At 48.5% G+C, this 23,326-nt stretch overlaps 9 protein-coding genes; 2 read left to right on the plus strand and 7 right to left on the minus strand.

Annotated features, from left to right (window-relative positions):
- Window positions 1–2,293: 2,293 nt before the first annotated feature.
- Window positions 2,294–4,298, plus strand: FFUJ_07689 (probable dihydroxy-acid dehydratase; the record flags this gene model as incomplete). XM_023577969.1 has 5 exons in its annotated part: window positions 2,294–2,425; window positions 2,479–2,576; window positions 2,629–2,636; window positions 2,686–2,793; window positions 2,842–4,298. 5 exons carry the CDS (start codon window positions 2,294–2,296, stop codon window positions 4,296–4,298), a joined length of 1,803 nt encoding a protein of 600 aa, XP_023431452.1.
- A 455-nt stretch (window positions 4,299–4,753) lies between these two features.
- On the minus strand, window positions 4,754–7,272 carry FFUJ_07690 (related to MVP1 protein; the record flags this gene model as incomplete). XM_023577970.1 has 4 exons in its annotated part: window positions 4,754–4,963; window positions 5,014–5,607; window positions 5,665–6,566; window positions 6,768–7,272. 4 exons carry the CDS (start codon window positions 7,270–7,272, stop codon window positions 4,754–4,756), a joined length of 2,211 nt encoding a protein of 736 aa, XP_023430947.1.
- Window positions 7,273–7,852: 580 nt separating this feature from the next.
- FFUJ_07691 (related to MVP1 protein) lies at window positions 7,853–8,819 on the minus strand (the record flags this gene model as incomplete). XM_023577971.1 has 2 exons in its annotated part: window positions 7,853–8,423; window positions 8,503–8,819. The coding sequence occupies 2 exons, from the start codon at window positions 8,817–8,819 to the stop codon at window positions 7,853–7,855; spliced, it is 888 nt and encodes a 295-aa protein (XP_023430948.1).
- Window positions 8,820–10,499: 1,680 nt separating this feature from the next.
- Window positions 10,500–11,366, minus strand: FFUJ_07692 (related to Ser/Thr protein phosphatase superfamily; the record flags this gene model as incomplete). Its single annotated transcript, XM_023577973.1, has 1 exon — window positions 10,500–11,366. The coding sequence occupies one exon, from the start codon at window positions 11,364–11,366 to the stop codon at window positions 10,500–10,502; it is 867 nt and encodes a 288-aa protein (XP_023430949.1).
- A 788-nt stretch (window positions 11,367–12,154) lies between these two features.
- Window positions 12,155–13,895, minus strand: FFUJ_07693 (probable KTR5-putative mannosyltransferase; the record flags this gene model as incomplete). XM_023577974.1 has 5 exons in its annotated part: window positions 12,155–12,499; window positions 12,549–12,960; window positions 13,015–13,101; window positions 13,155–13,553; window positions 13,612–13,895. 5 exons carry the CDS (start codon window positions 13,893–13,895, stop codon window positions 12,155–12,157), a joined length of 1,527 nt encoding a protein of 508 aa, XP_023430950.1.
- A 1,788-nt stretch (window positions 13,896–15,683) lies between these two features.
- FFUJ_07694 (uncharacterized protein) lies at window positions 15,684–16,181 on the plus strand (the record flags this gene model as incomplete). Its single annotated transcript, XM_023577975.1, has 1 exon — window positions 15,684–16,181. The coding sequence occupies one exon, from the start codon at window positions 15,684–15,686 to the stop codon at window positions 16,179–16,181; it is 498 nt and encodes a 165-aa protein (XP_023430951.1).
- A 585-nt stretch (window positions 16,182–16,766) lies between these two features.
- Window positions 16,767–17,755, minus strand: FFUJ_07695 (probable cytochrome-c oxidase chain IV precursor; the record flags this gene model as incomplete). XM_023577976.1 has 4 exons in its annotated part: window positions 16,767–16,928; window positions 16,991–17,250; window positions 17,360–17,452; window positions 17,536–17,755. The coding sequence occupies 4 exons, from the start codon at window positions 17,753–17,755 to the stop codon at window positions 16,767–16,769; spliced, it is 735 nt and encodes a 244-aa protein (XP_023430952.1).
- Window positions 17,756–18,605: 850 nt separating this feature from the next.
- FFUJ_07696 (related to FMN-dependent 2-nitropropane dioxygenase) lies at window positions 18,606–19,700 on the minus strand (the record flags this gene model as incomplete). Its single annotated transcript, XM_023577977.1, has 1 exon — window positions 18,606–19,700. One exon carries the CDS (start codon window positions 19,698–19,700, stop codon window positions 18,606–18,608), a length of 1,095 nt encoding a protein of 364 aa, XP_023430953.1.
- Window positions 19,701–20,605: 905 nt separating this feature from the next.
- On the minus strand, window positions 20,606–21,553 carry FFUJ_07697 (uncharacterized protein; the record flags this gene model as incomplete). The annotated part of the gene is made up of 1 exon (XM_023577978.1): window positions 20,606–21,553. One exon carries the CDS (start codon window positions 21,551–21,553, stop codon window positions 20,606–20,608), a length of 948 nt encoding a protein of 315 aa, XP_023430954.1.
- Between the last annotated feature and the right edge of the window lie 1,773 nt (window positions 21,554–23,326).

The raw sequence follows: 23,326 nt of genomic DNA on the forward strand, positions 1-23,326 counted from the left end.
CATTTCGGCAGATTTCCTTACATTGTACAGTCCTCTTGTTGTTTCGTGTTCAGGACTGATGAAATTACGGTGATGAAAGAAAAGAGCCAAAGCTCAAGGCGCCCGGCCCCGGGTTACTACTACTGAGTGGATGGGGTTTATGGGGAGGAGGATAATATTAGATACACCCTGTCAGTGGTAAAAGCTGGCAGGCATCAATTGATAATCTTCTTCACCTTGAACTGTTTATTGTTTCATGTGGACTGTGACATGACAGCGTTGGAAAAGAAGGAAAAAAGTGCAGCTTGCTTGCGTAATTGAGGTGAAACTAGATCAGCGTGTGTTAGGGGAGGATATGGGGATGGGATATGTTTGAGGTTGCTCGAGACGGTGATACGTCCGAACAGCGTCTGTAGAAGGTGTGATGAAGATCATTTCGCAGCAAAAGCCCGAATTGTCATGGTACTGCTGAGTGGTGCTTATGTGCTGAGTTGAGTGAGTGAGTCGGGTGGGTGTATGTGTCTTGGCTGTGCAGCGTTTCAATGCGTTTTCCGAGTCTCTGTTTCACAATGACGACGGGCGTGTATCAAGACGCATAGACCAATATGACTTGCATGATATTGGGGGATGATATTGACGAGTTGTGAGTACGTACACTGTGTCTTGTAGTAGTAGTGGTAGCTGAGGTACGGTACAGTATTCAAGGGGAAGACGTAAAGAGGTGTGTTTGTTTGTTTGTAGTTAAACAACCGACAATTCTACAGCATGATATATCTGATACGTCGAAACATTACAGGGTCTCGGTGGCTAGAACCGTTCGGGTGAGTGTCAGCCGAAACTTCGGTGTTTCTCCCCCGTATCCGATCCGCGGTTCGGCCCCGGTGGATGAAGAAATAGTGGATGTCACGCGGAGAGGGGCATATCGGGGATCATGGCAAGGGATCCATAGCGAATGGGACTGCGGAGTCCCGGCTGAATGTAACTGCAAGGTACTGTACTGTACTATAGGTAGATATTCTTAGGGGATGAATGCGTTTTTCCCATTTAGCCGCTGTCATGTTTTTTTTGTTTTGGGGGTTAGAATTTAAATCTAGTTATCCCCACGCTGTGAAGGCATCGTGAGGGGAGCATATTTATTACGAGTGAGGATGAACTCGAGTGTTTCAAGTATTTATTCTCTCTTGCACTCACTCAGCAAGACAGACAGCTCTTGATCCCTCTCTGCTTGATTGGCAATGACTAGCTCGGACCTATTAAAGCTCGACGGGTCCGTAATTGCTAAACCGACGGTTGGTATTCGACAAAGCTCTACCTACCTAGCTAACAAACTAATGTGCGGGGTTGCTGGCCTCTTTAGCAGGCGGGAAGTGGATATGTCATGATCATACCAAGTCAAGAGGGGTTAAAAGAAAAAGAAGAATCAAGAGAAGGGGAATGGGGGAACTCTTGATTCGAGGTCCGGAGCGAATGCCGAGCTGTTCGGTCCGGCAAAGGAAGGATAAGTGAGGCAAGCCAAGATTTCTGAGTGAGAATAGCCTCTGACAACACGAGGTAGACGAGTTTGACGCAATTTCTCACGACGCTTCTCTTATCTGAGTAGGTATCATGCGGAAGCTACATTAGCTTGAGGAGTACAAAATGTCCCAGCTGCAGCAGCCGTTATCACTTCCTTTGTTCCGTATTATCTTCATCTCAGTTCTGTCTCTTCTCTTCTCTCTTCGTGACTTGTAACATCGTAAACCTTCAACTGATCAACAGAAGAGAGCCAACGCCACCCACTCACTACTCTACTCCGCACACTACACTACCTCAAGTCACAGGGCTACGAAGCTACAGGCTACAGGCTACAGGACATTCCGCTTACAGTCACTAAAACTAAACTACTCCGCTCTTCGGCAGACGCATTGCAACTCGCACCACAATTCTTGTCTAATCCGACGCTTGTCTTTGGTCAATTTCTCTTCGTCTTCGGTTCTCTGTCACCCTCACCCAAGACCAAAAGTCTAAAGACCTTGTTGTCCGGATTCAATTGCTATATATAAGGTCTGTCACTGCCAGTCACTGCCCGTGGGGTTACGCCTTGGCATCCTCTTCACTGTAACATAAACCGGCTCATCCTTTCTTCCTCTTTCTCTCTCCGACATCGCTATTTACCCTCTCATTACCTTAAACTAATCTCAAGTCATCAGGAGATAGCTTCTTTCACCTTGACTTGACTCTCGTGTTTCTCAGCCGTTGAATCACTGGAAGCCGCTGAACTCCACCAACAAACAGACTACATACAGACTGAGATCAGCTTTCACAACTCATCATCATGGCGGACCAAGTCCAACACGACCCTAAACAAGATCCCGACTACATCCCCTTTCCCTGTCTTCCTCCAGGTGGTGCTCTAAACCGTTGGTCAACAAAGATCACTCGTGAGCATGACTATCCTGGAGCTCAGGTATGCCCCCTCTCCCTTTCTACCATATCCCAACAGCTCACTGACTTTACCAGGCTATGCTCTACGGAGCTGGTGTCCCCAACAAGGACAAGATGAAGAATGCCCCTCAAATCGGTGTTGCTACTGTGTGGTGGCAAGGAAACCCTTGCAAGTGAGTTTTGAACCAAAAGCCTCTCTCATGACCGAATACTAATGATTTGCAGTACTCATCGTAAGTGAGACAAGCTCGCCCTGGAAAATCTATGCTCACAAAGTTGCAGTCCTCGATCTTGGCCAAATCGTCAAGAACTCTATCGAAAAGGAGGGTATGATCGGATGGCAGTTCAATACCGTTGGTGTCTCTGACGCCATCACTATGGGAGGCGAAGGTCAGTGAAACTCACCCACAAAGTCAACAAATAACTCACACCTCTCAGGCATGCGCTTCTCTCTTCAGACCCGAGAAATCATCGCTGATTCCATCGAGTCTGTAACTTGCGCCCAGCACCATGACGCCAACATCTCTATTCCTGGCTGTGACAAGAACATGCCCGGCACTGTAATGGCCGCCGCTCGTCACAACCGCCCCTTTATCATGATCTACGGCGGCACCATCCGCAAGGGCCACTCTAAGCTCCTCGAGCAGCCCATCAACATCAGCACATGCTACGAAGCTTCTGGCGCTTTCACCTATGGCCGACTCCACGCGAAGACAAATCCTGGTGAGGCTGGCCGTGAGAGCTCTGATGTCATGGATGATATCGAGAAGCATGCTTGTCCCGGTGCTGGAGCCTGTGGTGGTATGTACACGGCTAACACTATGGCTACTGCCATTGAGGCTATGGGTCTTTCACTGCCTGGCTCTTCATCATACCCCGCCGAGTCCCCTGAGAAGCGTCGCGAATGTGAGCGCGCTGCTCAGGTTATCCGCACTACTATGGAGAAGGATCTCCGTCCTCGCGATATCATGACCCGAGCTTCTTTCGAGAACGCTCTTGTTCTGACTATGATTCTGGGTGGCTCTACAAATGGTGTTCTTCACTTCCTCGCCATGGCCAACACAGCTGGTGTACCCCTGACCATCGACGATATTCAACGCGCCAGTGACAGAACCCCTTTCCTCGCCGATCTAGCCCCCAGTGGAAAGTACTACATGGAGGATCTGTACAACGTTGGTGGAACACCCTCCGTTATTAAGATGCTCATCGCCCGTGGTCTTCTTGACGGCAGCATCATGACGGTCACCGGCAAGACTCTTGCCGAGAACGTGGAAGACTGGCCCAGCCTGGACCCTGGCCAGGATATTATCCGCTCTCTCGATAACCCTATCAAGGACTCCGGCCACATCCGAATTCTACGAGGAAACTTTGCCCCAGGTGGTGCTGTTGCTAAGATTACTGGAAAGGAGGGTCTGTCTTTCACTGGCAAGGCTCGTGTATACGACACTGAGAAGATGCTCAACGCTGCCCTGAACAAGGGTGAGATCAAGCAATCCGACGGTAACTTAGTCGTTATTGTTCGATATGAAGGTCCCAAGGGTGGTCCCGGTATGCCCGAACAACTGAAGGCCTCTGCAGCCATCATGGGTGCTGGTCTCTCGAATCTTGCCCTTGTCACAGACGGTCGATACAGTGGTGCCTCTCACGGCTTCATCGTCGGTCACGTCGTGCCTGAAGCCATGGTCGGAGGCCCTATCGCTCTGGTCAAGGATGGAGATGTTATCACTATCGATGCTATTAGAAACCGCATTGACGTCGATATCACTGACGAGGAGATGGAGAAGCGAAGGAGTGAGTGGAAGGCTCCTGAGCCTAGAGTCAAGAGAGGTGTGCTGGCCAAGTATGCTAAGTTGGTCGGAGATGCTTCTCATGGTGCCGTGACAGATCAGTGGTAGATATACAAGACTGACATGGACAGCAAAAAAATGAAAAAGGGAATATTTACGTTAAGAGTGAAACAACACCATCATCTCGCATGCTGTGAACAAGAGTTATCACGACCGTATAATTTAAGAGCAGCGACTTGTATAAACTGGGCAGGCTTGATTTCTATTATGAATGAGCATTGGAAACTAAAATGAATGAAGGGTATCGAGCATATCCACACGCTTCTCTGTCTCCCACTAACGCTCCTCTTTCAACCCATGCATAACCACCTTCTTGCTCTTGTCTTGATACACAAATACATCTTGCACGCATAAATATACTTTGAAAACACACAACGGCTTCTCTCCTCTCCCGTAGTTATATCCAATCACCACTCAACATCCCCCCATATTATCTCGGCGCTTTCATCGACAGGCTCGTCATGCGCTGTAGCAAATGATCTTTGGTGACTCTCTGGTGGACTCTAGTCACCCAGGGGCATGCCCTCAAGCTCATCTAGCAATCGTCGCCAGTTGTCTGCGAGCATCTCGGCGTACTTGACTCGCTCACCAGCCCAGTCCTGATTCCATCGGCTGACTTGGTATTGAGTTGACTGGAAGGTGATGAGCTCGTCGCGGATACACTCCTTGACGAAGATGGAGCGATTGTGTTGCTGAACAATAGACTCCTTATCCTGATTCTTTATTAGTGCCTCCCCTTCTAACATCCCGGAGCTAGGCTTACCTTGATGATGTTTTCTGCTATGCGGTCGATCTCACCAGCCTTGACCACGCCTTCTGGCTTGGATCTCAAGTTAGCAAGCTTGTTCTCATTTGTCTGAATTCTTCGCTCCAGATAAGGAATATTATCTTTATCCAAGCGCTCTCTTCGTTCAAACATCTCGCGCACGCTGACAAGAGCATCTCGTTGGCGCTTAAGGTCCTCAAGAACTCCCTCGTCCCATCCACGGCTCTCATCTTCCATCAAAGCTTGGCAAGTTCTGAGGTGTTTGCTCATGGCAACAAGCCCATCATTAAGAAGAGGAACCTCGTTGGTGTCAGTTGCGTAAGTATCCTCCGATGTTTCTGTCAAAGAGGCCAAAGAAAGAGCAATACGAGCGTGGTCAGCAGCCACGCCCTCGGTTCGCTTGACGAGACGATCCATGATGTTGCATACGTTAATGTAAAGTTCAGCAGATCGTTTGACGCCATTGCGTGTTCGGTTGAATAGATCCTCAAGTTCAGCTGGCAAAGAATCCTCCAAGCCAGGTGGTAGTGCTCTATCAGTAAACTCATCCTGAACAGAAATGGTAGCTTGCTTGCGCCACACAGATAGCTCCTGATGCTGATATTAGCTTCAGCAGTTGATTTACACTTGGTGGCAGAATCGACTTACTGTAGGAACGGTCAAGAACATGACAACAAGTTGTTCCTGGCTTAGAATCGGGTGCCTGATAAGGGCATTCAGGAAACGCGACAAACCTCTCCTTCGCTTTTCGATAAAAGCCCCATCGTTGGACAGATGGCTACCATTTACACCTACACGTTTAGGTGGAAGTAGCGGTAGAATACGGAATGGATATCTCTTGTGTAGGCAATCCAATAGCCAGACAAAGTCGCTGTATCTGCGAATAACCTTGCTACCGCGCCTTATGCTCGAGATTTCATAATTATGGTGCTGGAACATGAAAACGCCTTCCTTTTCCGGCATAAGCACAACAACGACATTCTCCTCGGCGCCGCGGCTGGCTCTACCACTGCTCGTATGGTGCTGAAGAGCTGGAGGTTGTGCAGTTGGTGTCAGATCGGGAGCTCCACCAAAGGGATTCTGGACAGGCCCAGAGGGAGATTCCCCAAAGCCTACAACAGGGTTGTTCCCATCAAAGTATCCCCATCCACCAGGCGTTGTCACCGAGTTGCTGCTATGCTGTCGCCGGCTGTTTGGAGACGTAGTGGCCTGGGGGGATGCAATATTGGGCAGAGGAGGAGCGTCGATTACTGTTGTCGGTGGTGTTTGGCCAAAGCCGGTATGGCCATTTGTGCTGTTTCGCTGGGTGCCGTTGGACTTGGAGGGACCATGATCATGGGTTTTATGCATATCAGGACTCCCCCATGGATCATCCTCTGGGTCATCCATGGCAGGTCGAAATTGCTTGGGCTGTTGTTGCGCGGGAGGAGTTTGTTGTTGTTGAGGAGGAATATCTTTTGGAGGCGTCTGAGGCGGCTTCGCGGAAAGTTCAGCAACTGGAGGTAGGACGGGCTCTGCAGTGAGACCCGCGAGCTTGGGTTGCGGAAGACCTGTGATGGAAATGAGTTATTAGCTGGACCTGAGTAGTGTCTCCACCAAGCGCCGGGGGGGCATATGCCAGCACTGATATGACATCCATGGCACTGCATTGACCAGTTGATAGGGCAGCTTGTAAGTCTAGGCAAACAAGCGATTGACGTGAGGGGAAAATAATCATGCGAAATGCGAATCGAAGGGATATGTTTACTTACGTTTTCGGCGCTCATCAACGCCGTCCAGGCTTATGACTTCGCCTTCTTGCGCAAGGCCGACCAAAGCCAGCAGCACATTGAACTCGTTTCGACCTAGCAGGACATCCCCGCCCCCGGGAGCTACCAAGGACATAATGCGAGCTTGGGCATCAGCACCGAGTCTGGCAGTAGCGAAGAGTTTTGCGACACCACCAGAAGTGACCTGACCTCCGCTGCCATCTTCGCGCACTACTGTATCAAAGGTCTCGATATAGGCATCGGGCACGTCGCTACCAGGGAGGAGGTTGCGGATAAGATCGGCTCTGCTCTGCTGCTTGCGCGGCGTGGGCATGTCCCAAGGTGAATCATGGGAGTCGTCATCGTCAGCGAAGAGACTGATGGATGGTTTTGGAGTTCCAGAGCCAGAGTCATCGTCGAAGAGTCCAGCACCGCCGCGACGAGCTGGACCAGTAGACGAGCCCAGACCTGGGCTGTCCTCCGTCGGTGATGAACCAAAAAGTGACATTATAACTTTCAGACGAGCAGCGATTGTAAGATTATCTTGCGGCGCGTATCAATCTCGTCGATGTCGATCAGCCGAGTCGCGAATACTCGTGGAGAGCGTAGATCGATCGTCTAGATAGCGATTCGTAATCGAAGCCGCGAAGGGGACGATATACAGCGCAATCGAGTTGGATGCGCGATACCGAGCCTGCGATGGAACAAAGCAGCAGCTACAGGAGTTGAAGCAAAGCCAATACGCAATACAGAAGCTCTAGCGACGAAATACACGCGAATTGAGAGGCAACTGGGAGGTTGGTGAAGTCATTCCAGGTGGAGAAGACCTGGGTCTGCGACATCAACTTAAACCGGACGGAGCTGTTGTGGAGCGTCATGGGTAAGGTACGTACCCCCCGATGCATGCAACGGTTAAAATGGATTGGATGTTCCTGGAGACGCCACAGCCTGTCAAGACTGTGGCTGATCGCCAAAGGTTAATAAGAAACAAGTTCGTGAGTTCATTTGTTTGTACATTGCTTGTTATCACATCCAAGTGTCTATACTCGGTCATTATAATACAATTCTTCTTATGCCCTTGCCAACTCTTAGAACAGAGTCTCCTCAGTGGCTGCCTTCTCCTTCTTAACCTCGCTCTTGATCTTGTGCACTCCAGGCACTCTGAAGTATAAACTGGGCGACTCTCCTGGCGCAAGCTGGTGGCTCAAGTATCCTCGGTGTGCGGGATCACGATAGTACTCAATGTCCTCACGGCTGGTAGGGTCGGGTAATCGGTACCGGAAGGGTGCATCGCGGGCTGCGGCTAGCACAGTGTCGACGTGCTCCAATCCTTGAGGGAGAGGCTTATCTGTGTTGACGGACTGGCCTCGTAGGAGTCGTTTTATGGCCAGCTTGGTGTAGTATCGGGTGACGACCTTGCCTCCAGCACCTTCAATAGCAGCAATAGCTCCAGCAGAAACACGTGAGACCATAACATCAATGGGCTGCTTAAGCATATCCGCACCTCGGGAAAGGACCTTGACGCCATCCTTGACAGTTCCAAGAATGCCACACTCGATCAATTCCTTCGGTGTAATCTGCTTGGTGGGGTCGATTCGTCCTTGGTCGATCCAAACCTGGATCTGGTCGAGGTTGACTTCCGACATCTGAGGAGCTCGGCTGCAAACTTGTTAGTCAATTGAACTACTGTAATTCCTGACTCTTCAAAATCTTGTCCGGATATTCGTAGGCGCCTCACAAGTTGCTGAAACCTTTTCGACCATGCTTGACGATCAAAGGTGTCTGACCACCCTGGAACCACGGCTTGACCTTTCCATGCTGCTTCTGACCCTTGTGACCACGACCAGATGTCTTTCCGTGTCCGGAAGAGGGACCACGACCAACTCGCTTCTTCTGGTGAACGGCGCCGGGGTTGTTGGCAAGACTGCTGAGGATGGACGCATTTCGGGTCTGGAGGGAGAGGCCGGAGAGGTAAGCGGTCAGCGATGAAACAGGAGCATTGGCAGTCGTCCTGCAGCACAGCGGCGTGCTAAAGGGTGAGATTCGAGGAGGCATCGTCATGGAGAGGGCGCCGTGGCCGTGAGTCTGGAATTGATGCTGGCGATCTCGAAGTCGACGGTAACCAATTTTTTGAATGGCTTAGCGCAAGAATGCCAATCTGGGGCAGTGGATGCCTCAGGCTAGAACTCATAGATATCATCAACGACAGGCTCAGAGTCAACATTTTAGAAGTTGAGATTGAAAATGATTAATTTATTATTAGTAGAAGACTTTATCAAGTCGTTTGTATCTTCATAAACCGTATAAAAGCCTCGCCCTTCCAGAAAGAGGGAGCCATTGAAAACCCCTCAAAGATATCACTTACACGCCGCCCTCACCCATTCATTAAGCATAGAGTACAAGCCCTTCCTTCGCCTGAACATCTTCATCCCATGCCACATTTATCAAGAAGCAACATTGTCCGAAAGAATGACAATCAGTTGCAGAGAGTCCTTCCCCCAAGGCTTTGCCTATCCCCAGCCGTGCCCGCGAGTCTTTCTTCCCTCACCTTAGCAGCGCGCTTAGCTCTTTTAATTCTCTTTCTGCGTCTGTAAATAGCCAAGCAGCCGACCCAGCCGAGAAATAATGCAATGAGAGGCATACCAATCACAAGAAATAAAAACATTGGATCGGTCGCGAACCTAGCTGGGTCATCGTCAGTTTTAGCCTGGCGGTGCTTGATCATCATGGTGCCCATTTGAACAATCGATATAGCTATGTTCGAGGCTACCCAGATAAACTTTGTAAAGCCAGCGATTAAATGAGTACTATATAAGTCTTTCGGCTGGTTTCCGTTGTCTCAGCTCAAAACGTCCAGTTTTGTTGTTAACGACGCTCTGTCGAAATGCTTGGCTGATGGAAGTCTAGCACAACTGTCGCCTAGAAGGATAACCTGTCTCTTGGTTTCGTCCTGGGATATTGATTGTAGTAGAGATTAGATATTCTGGCTGACATCGTGGGTGTATATGGATGAAGAACTACCTAGTAAATCCTCATAGAATCTTGTAATCGCGGAAATCGTGAAGAGGAGACGATGTGCGAAATGGATGAAACATTGAGGACAACACTGATATATAACATCAGGTGGTAAACTCTAGGTTCGTATAAATCGACATTCTTGTGCTTTCATCATCCTTGTATTCGAGCATAGCCCAAGGCACAGTCTTAACTGCGTGGATCTATAGCCAACAACAGGGGTATGAAACATACAACCAACACGCAATTGATGAATATTTGAAGATGAAAGAAGAAGATCAAGGGTTATGAAGCTAACTAATCACGCTTAAAACCCATGCAAGGCACGGTCTGGGGCTTTTCTTTGACTCAGCCCATTGCCCAAACTTTTGAGAGACGCATACTGCTCAGATACGTGCCTGGACACAGCAGAAGAACAGCTCTTAAGCTTCCAGATATAGTAGCTTACCAGATCCTGCGTAAGCTTTTCCCCCAATCCATATGGGACTTATTAGTTACTAAAACCAACATCCATAATCCGTAACTCGAGATGAGCCATAGATCATTTTATTCTGACGACAAATGCTCAGGACATATAGTCGGCGTTGCATGCATAGATTGCATACATACAAACGGGGTCAACACGTAACATGGAATGAACTAACTCAGTATACCAACTCCAAGCTCTTTGAGAGCAGATCCCCAGTACCATCTAAGTGTAAGAAACTAATCTATCCCAACTCACAACTCTACAACTCTCTCGTCGTCAAAACCCTTTGTATTTTCCAGTGTCGGCCCCTTGTAACCCAAAACATACCCCCTCTGATTCGCAACGACCTTCACACCACCCTTCTTAAACTCAGTCGTATAATGCGTATGACCAAACATCCAAACCTGCACTCCACGCATAAACTCCCTGGCCTGTATAACATCCGTTGAAAATGCCATCTTATACGGCGCATTCGCATGTTCTGGTCTTGAAGACCCTTTCACACAGGGCGCGTGGTGCGTCACCACCAAGACATTTCTCTGAGATTCTGCTGGAAGGTTGTTGAGCTCGGATATTGTCTCTGTGAGATAGGCGAGATCCCGGGCGTGACACTCGTTGTGCTTGGCGACGGTCCAGTCTTTAATGAGCTTGTAATCTGATACTCGGAGGGCAATGGTCTCAGCTGCTGAAGAATGGATATTCGACCATAATGTTGCGCCGATAACTGTGAGTTTCGAATTCGGATCGTCCCAGCGATTTCGATCCAAGATCACGAGTTTTCCCTTCAGAGACTCTTCTTTTTCCAGCTCCCTCGCCTTTTCAACACCGTCCTCATAGCTCATCTCATAGAACTCATGGTTGCCAAGAACTAAGAAAACCTTCTCGAAGCGCTCGGTTTGGCGTGCGAGGAAAGGAAGAAACATGTCGTAGTCGACTAAACGGCCAATATCACCACCAAGAATGAGAAAACGTGCTTTGACAGGGAAGTCAAACGTTGCGTATTGTCGATTTAGCTCCAGATGAAGATCCGACATGATCTGTACTGCTCGGCCACATGGTTCTCGATGAGGAATCGCAGGGCCGAAGAGATATTCTGAGACACGATTCAAGGTATCCATTGTGACTGAAACTGATATGGTTTGTATGATGATGAGAATAGAGAAGAACCCGTGGATTGAATGATATTGGCACAGGCTTCTCTTTGTGGTTTCTAGGACTCTTATATAGGACTTGGTCAGCCCTCCATGAACTGGTGGGTCTAGAATTGTAGCTGAGTGTCTTGAGGGCAGTGCTCTCTAGACCGGGGCCTCCAACGCCACGTCCATTCAGCCCCTGGGAATCTGCCTACGCTACCACGGAATCTAGTACACAATCAAGGGATGGCTGCATGAGGCTTAAGGTTTGCAGCTGTAAGAACCATAAATTAAGGTCAGGGCGATCACTTATGCATAATACCACCGAATGAGACATGCAACAAAACCACTTCTCTGGTCGTAGAATGAGGCGGTCCTCATCCTACATATATCATTAATGCAAAGGGCTCTCTGACATCTAGAGTAGAATGTAAATCCATCGTCTATCAGATCATCTTGACAAAGACCTCCCAAACCGTGTATGCAGCAGATTCCCCACGATGCGCGTGCCATATCCCTTTAGTACAATGTTAGACGAGTATTCCGACCATGGCGAAAGCAAAGTCAGGATGCTCGGGACAAAAACAAAACGCCGCACCCCCTTTTAATTTTCCCTGTCCCTGAATGTGCAATAATCCCTTTGACCTAGTCGAATGAAGTTGCTTATGCCCCTGAAGCGCCGTTGATGTTTGGTTGATAATCGCAGTGCTCGAATACTGATGATGATCCGTTTGTTGGATTCCACACTCAAGACAGCTCAAGTCTAAAGTGGCCTAGTATGGATGTTCCCAGCCGCCGGCAACGTCGACCCATTCTGCAAGACATGATCCTTCTTTGCCCTCAACATCGACAACGTCCGTATCACATCTGCAGCGACAGCCAATGCCACCTTCTTGTACGTCGTCCCAATGCTCCCAGTAGTCGTCTTCCTCAAATCTCTTATACTCGGGAAATGTTGTCTTTTCTAGGTAGGGCTCACGTGCGAGCTGTTTGCCCGGCGCATTTGCAGGGCAATGCTGAATCGTTGTATGTCGGTAACCAAAGTCTCGGAAGTAATGGATATCCTGGGGACCGAGAAGCGCGCCGGCGGCAAGGGAGTGAATAGGAGCATCGCCCCACTAAGGAATGTTAGCATCGTTACAAAAAGGGGGACTTTGGCTTGCATACTCGTTCCATCCAAAAGCCACCGCTTCTGTCCATCATTTCGAAGAAGTCCTGGTACTCCTTACTGCGGAACCAGCTGAGCTTCGCAATTTCGAAATTGGACCAAAAGTGGCACATGTTATAGGTCTCTCCCTCCATTGACTCAGGGTCGACAATGTTCTCCTTTTTACCCGTGAGGGTATCCCAGAAACTCTTCTCGGGATTTGGTGAGATATCGCTGTCCTTAGAAGTGTCCTCGTCATCTTCCTCTGGTGGCTCGACGAACATTTCCCACAAGCCCTTCGATGTGATGTTGTTAAGTCGCTTGTAGGCGGAGGCGTATCGAAAGATATTGGGAACGGTCTCCCGAAGTTCCTTGACGGCGATTGTGAAGCCGTATGTCTTGTTGTGTTCGATCATCTTCTGGAAAGGGTCGCTGCAACTAGTTAGTAATGCGACTGCGACTGCGTCTGAAAGGAGCAAAACGTACTATGTGATATCGCAGAAGTAGCTGATCTCGGGTTCGACTCGCCAGTACCATTCGTACTTGAGTAATAAGGGGTGGTTGAAGAAGAAACTATTGCGCTGTTAGCCGGGCTATCCTCGATCACTAAGAGAGCCTCAACCTACCCAGAGTAGAATCTGCACATCTTGTGGTAGCTCTCCAGACCTCCGTACATGACGGCAGCGTCGCCCTGCTTGGCGATGCCCTCTGAAGCTACCTTGGGGTCAATCCAATCGGGGAACCCCCACATGTCTGGTCCAACCTTTCCAAACTCAACATCTCCCGAGGTATGGTTTCTAACAGCCTCCTTGAAGTTGTCGTCGAAGTCACCATCGTTGAGGAACACATAGGGGTAATGATACCAGCGATTGAAATGTCTCTCGACTGATTTTATGGATTGTAAAACACCATCGATCTCCTTGTTTCGCGCTAATATGACAAATGCGGCGTTGGCTCGAGGTTGGCTGGTGTCAGGCTGGGCGCAGCCCTCGACGAACACCTTATCGTACTTTTCGCTGATTTTCCTGTTTGGGCTGTTAGCTATCTGGTGTGATATGCCAAGCATGCTGATATCAGACTTACCGCATCTTGGGGGGAGCGCCCCCTGGTATCAGAAACCTGCCGGGGGAGCTGGGATGGCTGACGAAGAGAATAAAAATAAGGATTAAAACAAGCATTGGAAAAAAGACAACCACGCCCAGAGGTACGGAAATTGTAGAATTCCCCTTTAGTCGCAGGGGTCTCCGGAAAAAGGCCATGCGGGAATCGACCGCCTTGTTATGTTTGGAATCCCTCTTCTCGTCGAGGGGAAGTTGTAGAGGAGGTTTGCTGGGAGCCACCTTGGTGGCCCTCCTGATCAAGTCCATGGCGAGGAAGATCCTACCACGGCGGTAGGTATTGTGATCGGTGGCAGTCGGGGTCTGGAGGACATGAAAAGCGCCGTGTCGTGGCGCCTGCGACGGCCGTCGAAGACAAGAATAAAGTTGTAGATGTGGTCGTGGTCGAGGAATAGGAATAGGAGGCCAGGGATGAAGGTCGGTATTGGTGGATGGGGCAATTAACTTGTACGGTAGCCGTAGGTAGTTCGGTCGATCTTCAAGGTGGGACCGGGAAGTTTAAAAAAAAAGGTAAAAAAATAAAAAATTATGTCAAATGTGATCGCAGAAGAGAAGACGGTCGTGGTATCGTTGTCGTGGCTCGTGGATTTCGATGGTATCATCGCACGTCGTCCATAGACGTAGCATTGAAGGAGAAGCAGTTGTGGGATGGGATATTGGATCTCTAATAAAAGACAGACAGACAGACAGACAGGGAGACGAGACGGTCTGAATTAAGTAATGAGCGGCAGGGACCACTTCCCTGATTCTAGTGCAAGACAGTAGAAAATTCCACCAAAGTCAAAGTCAAAGCCAAAGAAAGACAAGACAGGCCCAGAGTTTGATCTAGCAAGCAAAAAACTACTGACGCGTGGACATGGTAGAGTTGGTCGGTGGGGCACAGACTCCTTGTCCTTGGCAGATGATAGCGAGAGATCACCAATGAATGAGGGAATCCATGTTATGAGTTACAGTGCACGTTCTATTTAAGCACGTATGTCCATGTACAGCAAGGGCGGCAGAGACTGACTGACTCTTGTACTCAGACTAAGGGTCTTGGCCTTGAAAGGGATACCCAAAAAAAGAATAAGATAGAGGCAAATAATAAGGGAGAAGGCACAGACAGAGACAGATGGAACATGAGAGGGTGGGAAGTCGGAGCATACAAAACATGATGGGGCCGTAGAGTAGAGTCTGTAGCCACTCCTTGGGGAGCAAGAAAACATCGGACCTTGATATAGAGTGTCAAAATAAACTCAGCAAAAGGTATCCTAAACTTATACTAAGTTACTTGAGTCTTTTTTATCATTTAGGATCAAGGTCACGAGTTTTCTTCATCCCCTAGCCATTGAAGATAATGACTGATGTAGCAGAGTAGGGAGGTACTATAGGTGTACTGTACCTATAGTAGCTTGAGCTGTACCAACTGCAGTTATTCATGAACATTCATCAAGATCCCGGGTCGATACAGGGGCCACGGGCTCGTCCGTGAGCCAATAGCTTGCTCATCCTTTGAATCATGACAGCGTCGATCCAATCAAACACCAAACAAAAAGGACGGAACACTACCGGACACCGATATCAGGGCCCACGTTGAACCGGTACTGCACATGTACCTGAATGCGTTTGATGCAAAATTGACTGACCTGAAATGAAGAAAACGAAAACTCCCTGTAAGGAGAAAGATAATTAGATTTATAATTAGATTAGGTTCTCACATCCAGATTGTCACTTGACACTCACACTCACTACAGGTCCGTGTGGAGGCTTCTACGAACAAGCGAAAGCAAGCAAGAAATTCAATTCAGGTCGCTCCAAGACCCACGTGTAACTTAAGTTAGCGCTTGCATGCAGCTGCACTATTACTCAGAAGAGTCTAGGCTGGGGTTGAATCTTGGATCTTGAATCGGCTTCATCAACAACGACCTGATCAACGAATCCTCCCGTCCGTCAAGAAGCCCGTCCCGCTGACAAAGAGCCGCAACCCAATCGCTTACGGCTCAACCAACCATAGCAGGCAGAGCTGTATCCAGTCCGTTTCATGCATCACCAACAAACATGGCTTCCAAGATCAACTCAAAAAACCTGTCGTACGACACCGAGGCAGCAGCGCCGCCATTTCTTGCTGCTCTAAGGGCTCAAGCTGCTGGCGCTACAGGCCCCAATCCACTACTCGCTGCCCAACGGAGGTCAGCTAAGAAGCGCTCTAGCAGTGAGGAAGCAGAAGATGTCCCGCTTGTCGTAGACGAAGACGGAAACGTTGTGAGTCTTGAAGTCGACAAGGATGGAGTTGTCAAAGATACTGGAGATTACGACGTGGAACCTGCAGCAGAGAAAGAAACCGCCAGAGAATCAGAGAGTAAAGCTGCTATTGGAGGAAGGAAACGAAAGGTTGGAAAAGTCATCGGTGAGGCTGCTGATGAGGCTAAGGATGAGGGCAAAGGAGATGACAAGAAAAAGGAGAAGGATGATGCCGAAAAAGAGCCAGCAAAGAATCGAAAACCCAAGAAGAAGGCCAAAAAGATTAAGCTGAGCTTTGATGAAGATGAAGGTTGAACGCCATGAGTGAGCTCTACTGCACACATTTCCCATCCCCCAGAGCCGCCATGGGCATCGCTATGGCCTGGCTCATGTGTATGTCTGCGCCCGGCGCACGACACTATCACGCCACTTTGATGCCCAGCATCAACAAGATGAGAGCCAATACTCCCACGATGTCAGGACTGCCGGTAAAAGAATAGATAAAAGCTCGCCCGATATACGGTCCAATACTCGTCGTCTTGCGAATGGGCTTATCTTATTGGCAGTATTGGGTTTCATAACCGCAAATGGATGTTTCACATCCGTATCACGAAACGACATCACAATCCAGCTATACCCAGACTATGGAAGCCTGGAAAGTCATTTCCAATCTATACAAGCTCAATTAGATCAAACTGCTATTATCACAAACACCACAAGCCCAATATGTAGTCAACATCAACTTCTGGAAGCTAACTTAGTAAATTGACACAGGGAATAAAGGCACCCTAATCTACACAAAACGGCTCCTCTCCCCGGGGGCACCATGCACATCCATCTAGTTTTCCCTTAATGCTACGACCCAGTCTCCTCAATACCTCTCAGCTCAATGTAATGCATTTATTTGTATCGGTACTCGGGCTTGATGTAATCGGCAAAGGTCTTGGGCTCCTCGAACTCAGGAGGGTGGTGGTGGTGGTGATCGTCCTCGGGACCGACGTAGTCCATCTTGTAGACACTGCCGCACTCGGGGCATCGCTCGATGGGGCGCTCGCGGGTGATCTAGAGTTATAAATGTCAGCATTTCACATCCGTCCGTCCGGAATTTCAAGGTCAAGACTCACGCCGAGCCAGTGGACGCTGTGAGAGTCGGCGGGGAAACCAGTGCAGCCGGCGAACTGCTCCTCACCAGCGGATCGGACCATGATGGGATCCTTCATCGTTCCGAGGCGGCTGGCGTCGAGAGGGCGCATGTCGAAGATGTCGACGCCCTCCATCTTACCGAGAATCTCGAGACGCTCGATACCGGTGGCCTGCTCGAGATCGGTAGGGACAGTTCCGGGGGCAGCACCAGGACCGAAGAGATCCTCCTCAGTTCGGACCTCTGCACACGCAAGCTTGTCAGCGATTGTCGTACGTCACGTCACGATCCATCGGCCGAGGTTACGGGGTGCCATTGAGGCAGTCGGCGGCGGCATTGTCGGGCAACATACCCTTCAGAGTCTTGTAAGAGCCGACCTTCTTCTCGGCGGTGCCAGCAAGAGCAGCGGCCTGCTCGTTGGGGGTGGCAGGACGGGCAGCATCTCCTGTAGCGGAAGCAAAAACACTAGTCAGCCATCATACGACGATCGCCATTGGCTGGCTGGAGGAGCAAAATGGAAATGCGTACGGCGGACGAAAGAGGTGGTGAAGGTGCGAGCGACAGCAGGTCGGGCGGCGACGCGGCGAGCCGCAGTGAGGGCGGAGCGTTGCAGGAACATTCTGTTGATAGTTTGCGCCGGGCAATGGGGTCGAGCTTTGAGGATGACTCGGGATGGGCTGAGAGAGGTGTTGTCGAGGGATTTGTGAGGAATGGGCTGATTTGGGCCGAAGTTGGAAGATGGACCCATCTTTGCGAGCCAATTGGCCAATTGGAGTAGCTGCATTTACGACCACGTGATCTGTCAAAAGCTCCGGATCTTGACCTTCACCCAATTGTTAAGGCGAGTTTCGGAACGTCATCAAAAGTTTCAAGAGTTTATAGGATGCCACAATTGGCATTGTAATGAGAAAGAATGGCTTCTATATAACGACACGGACTAACAGGATGCCACTGAAGCACAATTTTAGTTATATGTACTCTTTGGGCCTTATGCTCGCTTTGTCAAAATCTCAGTACACTGCCTCCCGAGATCGTGTTCTTTGCCGAGGCTCACATTGCTTCTTACTCATGAGATTGATTAATAAATAGATGCCAACACTCTCTTTTCAAATCTTGAATTTATTTCAATCAACATCTCTCATTAGCGGTTGATAGTCGATTGGAATACGGTAAAAGATGTCTGATGATTTTGAAAGGACGAGTTTCACATGTACTAAACGTCTTTGGACAGTTGATTTATTCGAGACCTCTATCTCTCTATCATTAAGGCACTTAGAACAAGCTGGATGGTCAAGGCATATACGTTTCTTTATGAGGCAGCAAGAAACCAGCCTAGATAGCCTGATAGCTGTGTCGTTGGGGCATTGAGTAAGCCTTCAGGTGTATTGATTATTTGATAAACGAAACGTATTTTATCTGCAACGACTGAATTGATAATGAATCGTATATCAATTAAAGCAAGGAAAGATGCGGTTGGTCAAGCTTAGATGGACCGAGAAATTGGGTAGCCTTTGGTCCCAGCCATGGCCAAAGTTGCGTTTTGCAACGCAGAGATCTTTAGCCTCTCAACTATCTCGACAGAGATGGTAAGATACAAGTTATATAGTATCATCCGCAAGCTCAGCTATAATCCCTTTAGCTTCTTTCTGCACACTCTTGACAATATCACCAGCATCCTGCACATCATGTATAAGCCCAACAGCCGCTCCCGCGTACGTCGCTAACCTTCCTTCTGGCCCCCATCCCTTATCCCCAGACTTCAATGCCTCATCATGCCTCTTCTTTAGTTCATCAAATTCTACGCCTGCTTGGTGATCGTGGAAGCTCTGGTTGATGATACCCCGTGGGCTATACTGCTCTGGCCAACCCATAGTGCCCCTGAGATGATTGTAGAGCATGGTTCTGGTGGTACACTGAGCTCCATCCTTAGCTCGGATAATCTCTTGTTGGTAGCCTTTGCTGATACGAGTTTCGGTTGCTGCTAGGAAGCGGGTGCCCATCACGACACCGGTTGCACCAAGTGAGAGGGCTGCTGCCACGCCTCGACCATCTGCGATGCCACCGGCCGCGAATAGAGACACGCCCGACTCACGGACTTGGTCTGCGATCTCAGGAAAGAGTGTCATTATGCCCAGACCGTCGGTGGCTCGACCATGGCCGCCCGCTTCTGCGCCTTGAATGATCAACGTATCTGGGCGATGTGCACTATTGGCCACTTCAATACTCTCTTGAACAGTGCCGATTTGTATCCAGACCTGTATCTCCGGATGGGCTTCTCGTATGTGAGACGTCCACTCATCAAGCTCCTCTTGTCCTCGACGCGGCGCAAAGAGCCATGCGGCACAGGGCTTGTGTTCTTGTACAGCAATAACAGCAGCCTTGAGATCGCCATTCCAGAGCTGAAAGCCAACACCGACAGGAAGGGTATCCTTGGATGGAAATGCGGACGGCAGAGTCTGTGGAGGTGAACTGCGTAGCAAGTCCCTCACCGTAGCTAGATCCTTCGACATATCTTCAGGCTTCGCGCCTGGCCCAATGAACCCAAGACCTCCAGCTTTGGAGACCGCAAGGGCTAGGTGAGGTCCTGACATGACGCGCATTGGGGCGCCGATGATGAAAGGCGAAATGGTCCATGGGAAATGGCTCAAGAAGCGAGCCTTACTGGCTTTGGCGATCGCGTGAGCAGTACTCATATCGGTATCTTGTGCTCTTGTTCTTCCAGTCAGTCAGATTTGTTTTTGATCGATGGTATTGTCTTACTCGCTATTCCGCGTGGCATTCATCTATGCACTGAGTAGTTGGAGGTTAGAGAAAGCCACATTCATGTGAGCGCAGGAAATGAAAAATTAGCCGAAATAAAGAGTTTGAGAAGATGTGAGCAGTTCATCTGTAACTTACTGTATTTCGGTAAGAACCCGAAATCATATGAAGAGATCAACTAAAGACATTGCTTCCATTCCGACGTACCCGACATACCCGATCATCGAATTCCACGAGAGCATTATGGGAATAATGGTTATTGTTTGTCCCACCTGAACGAGTTGGTAAGTGGACGAGAGTGAATCTGCATATTTTGATCATGTCACCAGTTATGGACTTTGGCGTGGGTTGTTCACTGATACAAGATCAGAGAGGCAACACAATCATTGCTCGCAGATGTCGCCTTGACATGCCACTGACAAGATGTTCATCGAAAAGTCATCTCAAGTCGTACGAAGGATTATATTAAAGTTATGTACGCACCAGAGCAGGTAAGCATGCGTAGCATTGGTACAAATATGCGTGCAGCAGCTCAACACCCCCCAAAAATATTCGTATCTCAGCAAATTGTTGCACAAACTCTCCCCAACTCCGAACGTGCCAATGCGCAAACGAATAGACCAGTGGCATAACACTGGCCACCACCATCATCATCCTGTCTTGCATCCGCCATCCGCAGAGCCTCGCACGTCCTCCATCTTCCGAAAGTGGCCCATTAGCTGAGACTTAAGATTCTCTGACGCGGTAGAAAGAAGGCTGGATGGCTCTGGAACACGAACCAGCTATCAAACTAGTATGCTTTTAACCCGCGATAATTGAAGATAAGACTGATGTGAATTTAGAGCTTTGAGCTATCCCTCTGTTGTTGTTGTGCTCGGTAAGCGTTCACTCCTCCGTATGTCGACGGCTGAGCTGACCTCTTCTGGCGCTTATCAGACAGACTGAGAGCTGGCTCTCGACTGAGTGCCGACGGAGTTGGGTGGACTTTCGAGCGCCGCTGGGTGATGCGCCCAATACCGGTTGTGTTGGTCTTGATCTTGGTGATCCTGTTTTTGTCCCCAGGCTTGCGGAAGCTGGCCAGTCGGCCCTGGTAGCCAGCTGAGCGTATAATGGCAGCGCGCAACTTGGGGTCCTCGTAATCCTTAGAGGCGCTCTTTGAACTTGAGTCCTCACAGATGCTGAATATAATTCTTTTGATTATATCCCTGCCGCTCTGAGCAGACATTGTGAACATCGACTGTATCTTCTTTGCAATACGCCAACGGAGGAAGTCCCAGGGGTCCATGGCAAGTTCCCCTTTATGACGCAGAACTCGCAAGTCAGACACCTTACAAGCAAGCTTATACATCAGTTCTTGCTCACATAGTCCATCTGTTGGTAGGTGATGCTTGGAGACCAGCTGATTCGGATGGTATGGTGAATCATGGCCGAAAATTTCGCGGATCTTGCGCTGTTTAGACACATTATCCATATGGAGCTTGTGTTTCTTAGCAAGATCTTTGTTATGGGGGTCGAGTCGGAGTCGTTCCTTTGAATCTCTCTTCTTCTTTTCTTCTGATTCCTCTTGTGCTAGGTAGGTTTCAAGAGAGAGCCATCTCGGCATCCAGTAGTCGCTGTTTTCGGTGATCTTTTGCACAGGGGTGCCAAGAAGGCATTGTGGTGAAATGTACTTCTGGCCATCTGGGCTGATGCGGTAGACGTCGCTCCAGGGTGTGTGAAGCATCTCAGTCACGACTTCAGGTGGCACAGCCGTCCCATGACTGTGAGTCAGGCTTTGATCTCCCATCTTGCCTTAGCAGACAACTAGCAGCCTAAGTTAAATCCTAGAGTTAGCAACTCCTACCAGAACAAGCATCAGGCCAATTACTTACCTAAGGTCAAGGGTAGTAAGAGGACAGCAGTTACTGCAAGCAGGAGAGAATCAGTATAGACCAAGGCAGTAAACACAACTAGACAAGAGTAGTTCAGTGGATAATAGAAATAATAGAACTAGTAGTTCAAGAGATGAAACTTCTCGTCAGGCCTGAGACAAGCGTCAAGACCAGAATATCGAGAGGCCAAATGAGATTATTAAATCCTTGACTTACTTTGAAAGCTGTAGATGAAGTTACTTCTGGATAGGAGGCGTTGGGTGATATGCAAATCGCGATGTGTTTAAGAGAAAGAAGTTATAGAAGATTAAAATCTTTGGCGGTGCTCCTTGAAATAATAAAATCCAGTGGTGTAAGAAGAAGGTGCAGGATAATCTGCACCTATGCCAAGCAGATCAAGGGCGACTGGCAGTGAATCAGAGCCTTTGATATTATGCTTTTGCCTCCTTTATAGACCAGATCGCCGTGCAGTGGTGAACAGTGAACTCCGAAACAGAGAGTGCACTAGCTGGTAAATATCTGTGTTCTGAGGTTTGTTGTAGTTTATGATAGTAATTCCAGCCTTTTTCTTGTTTGACTGCTGAAATCCTTTTCTGGCTTGGTGCTGTTGATGGCAGAAGATAAAGGAGTTGTCGATATTAAGAAAGAGATCAAATGTGATAAGTGCTCACGATGATCTCACACTTGGAGGATTCTGATGGGAAGGAGCCTCTCGATGCAGGTCACTGCCACGGCAAACAGGAGACAATTATAAGATATGCTTTGCCTTTAATGCTTGTTTTATCTTGGGCAAACACCGTAAGTAGCTTGATCTTGATGAGCGACAGCTAATGAGGTGCGTGAACTATTGAGGTTATACTCTATGCGATACAAGGAGCTATGTCTCCAGGTCGCATCAAAGCTATTTAGTTCCAAGACTAGAAGCCTCTGAACAAGAGCTCTTAATTATATTTATATATATTATATTATACTGATATTGTATTATACTGATATTATATTATACTGATATTGTATTATACTGATATTGTATTATACTGATATTGTATTATACTGATATTGTATTATACTGATATTGTATTATACTGATATTGTATTATATTGTTACAGGGCTGTAATTATTTTATTTATAAGGAATCGTCGGCAGCGGTAAACCTCAGTTTATCTACTGTTTTCCCTTTCGCGTGTATGAAAGACTTGGTCAGGTGCTTTATGGAGTTTAATGAAGACGTGGTATCAAGTCTTCGACAGATTAAAGCGTGCGGTCAAGTATTCCTGAACTAGGACGGATAGCGATGAAAAGTACGCGATTAAAAAGATGCATGTTCAAAGAAAGGTTGGCCATGTGCGAGATGAGGCATTATATAGCTATCTGACTGAAAGTCTAGAACGTTCCACGGTTTTGATCTACGTTAAGCGATATGCATCTGAGAACAACAAAAGGACTAGATAACCGCTGAGTGTACCAAAGAGCAAATAGGCTGAAGCAACAGAAATGCCTGACAATGAAATTTCGGTCTACTTTAATGGAGAACTTTCAATTTCATGTTACACAAAGCGTGGTGTGAACTCGTTTTATTGTATTAGTATATATATTGGATAAGCATTCACCAATATGAGATAAGTCAGCACCAGGGGGATCTCGTCTTCTCGGCTGTGATAACAAGCAAGAGGAAGAAACGAAGCTGATG

Source organism: Fusarium fujikuroi, chromosome FFUJ_chr05 (assembly GCF_900079805.1).
Source record: "Fusarium fujikuroi IMI 58289 draft genome, chromosome FFUJ_chr05".
Lineage (NCBI taxonomy): Eukaryota > Fungi > Ascomycota > Sordariomycetes > Hypocreales > Nectriaceae > Fusarium > Fusarium fujikuroi.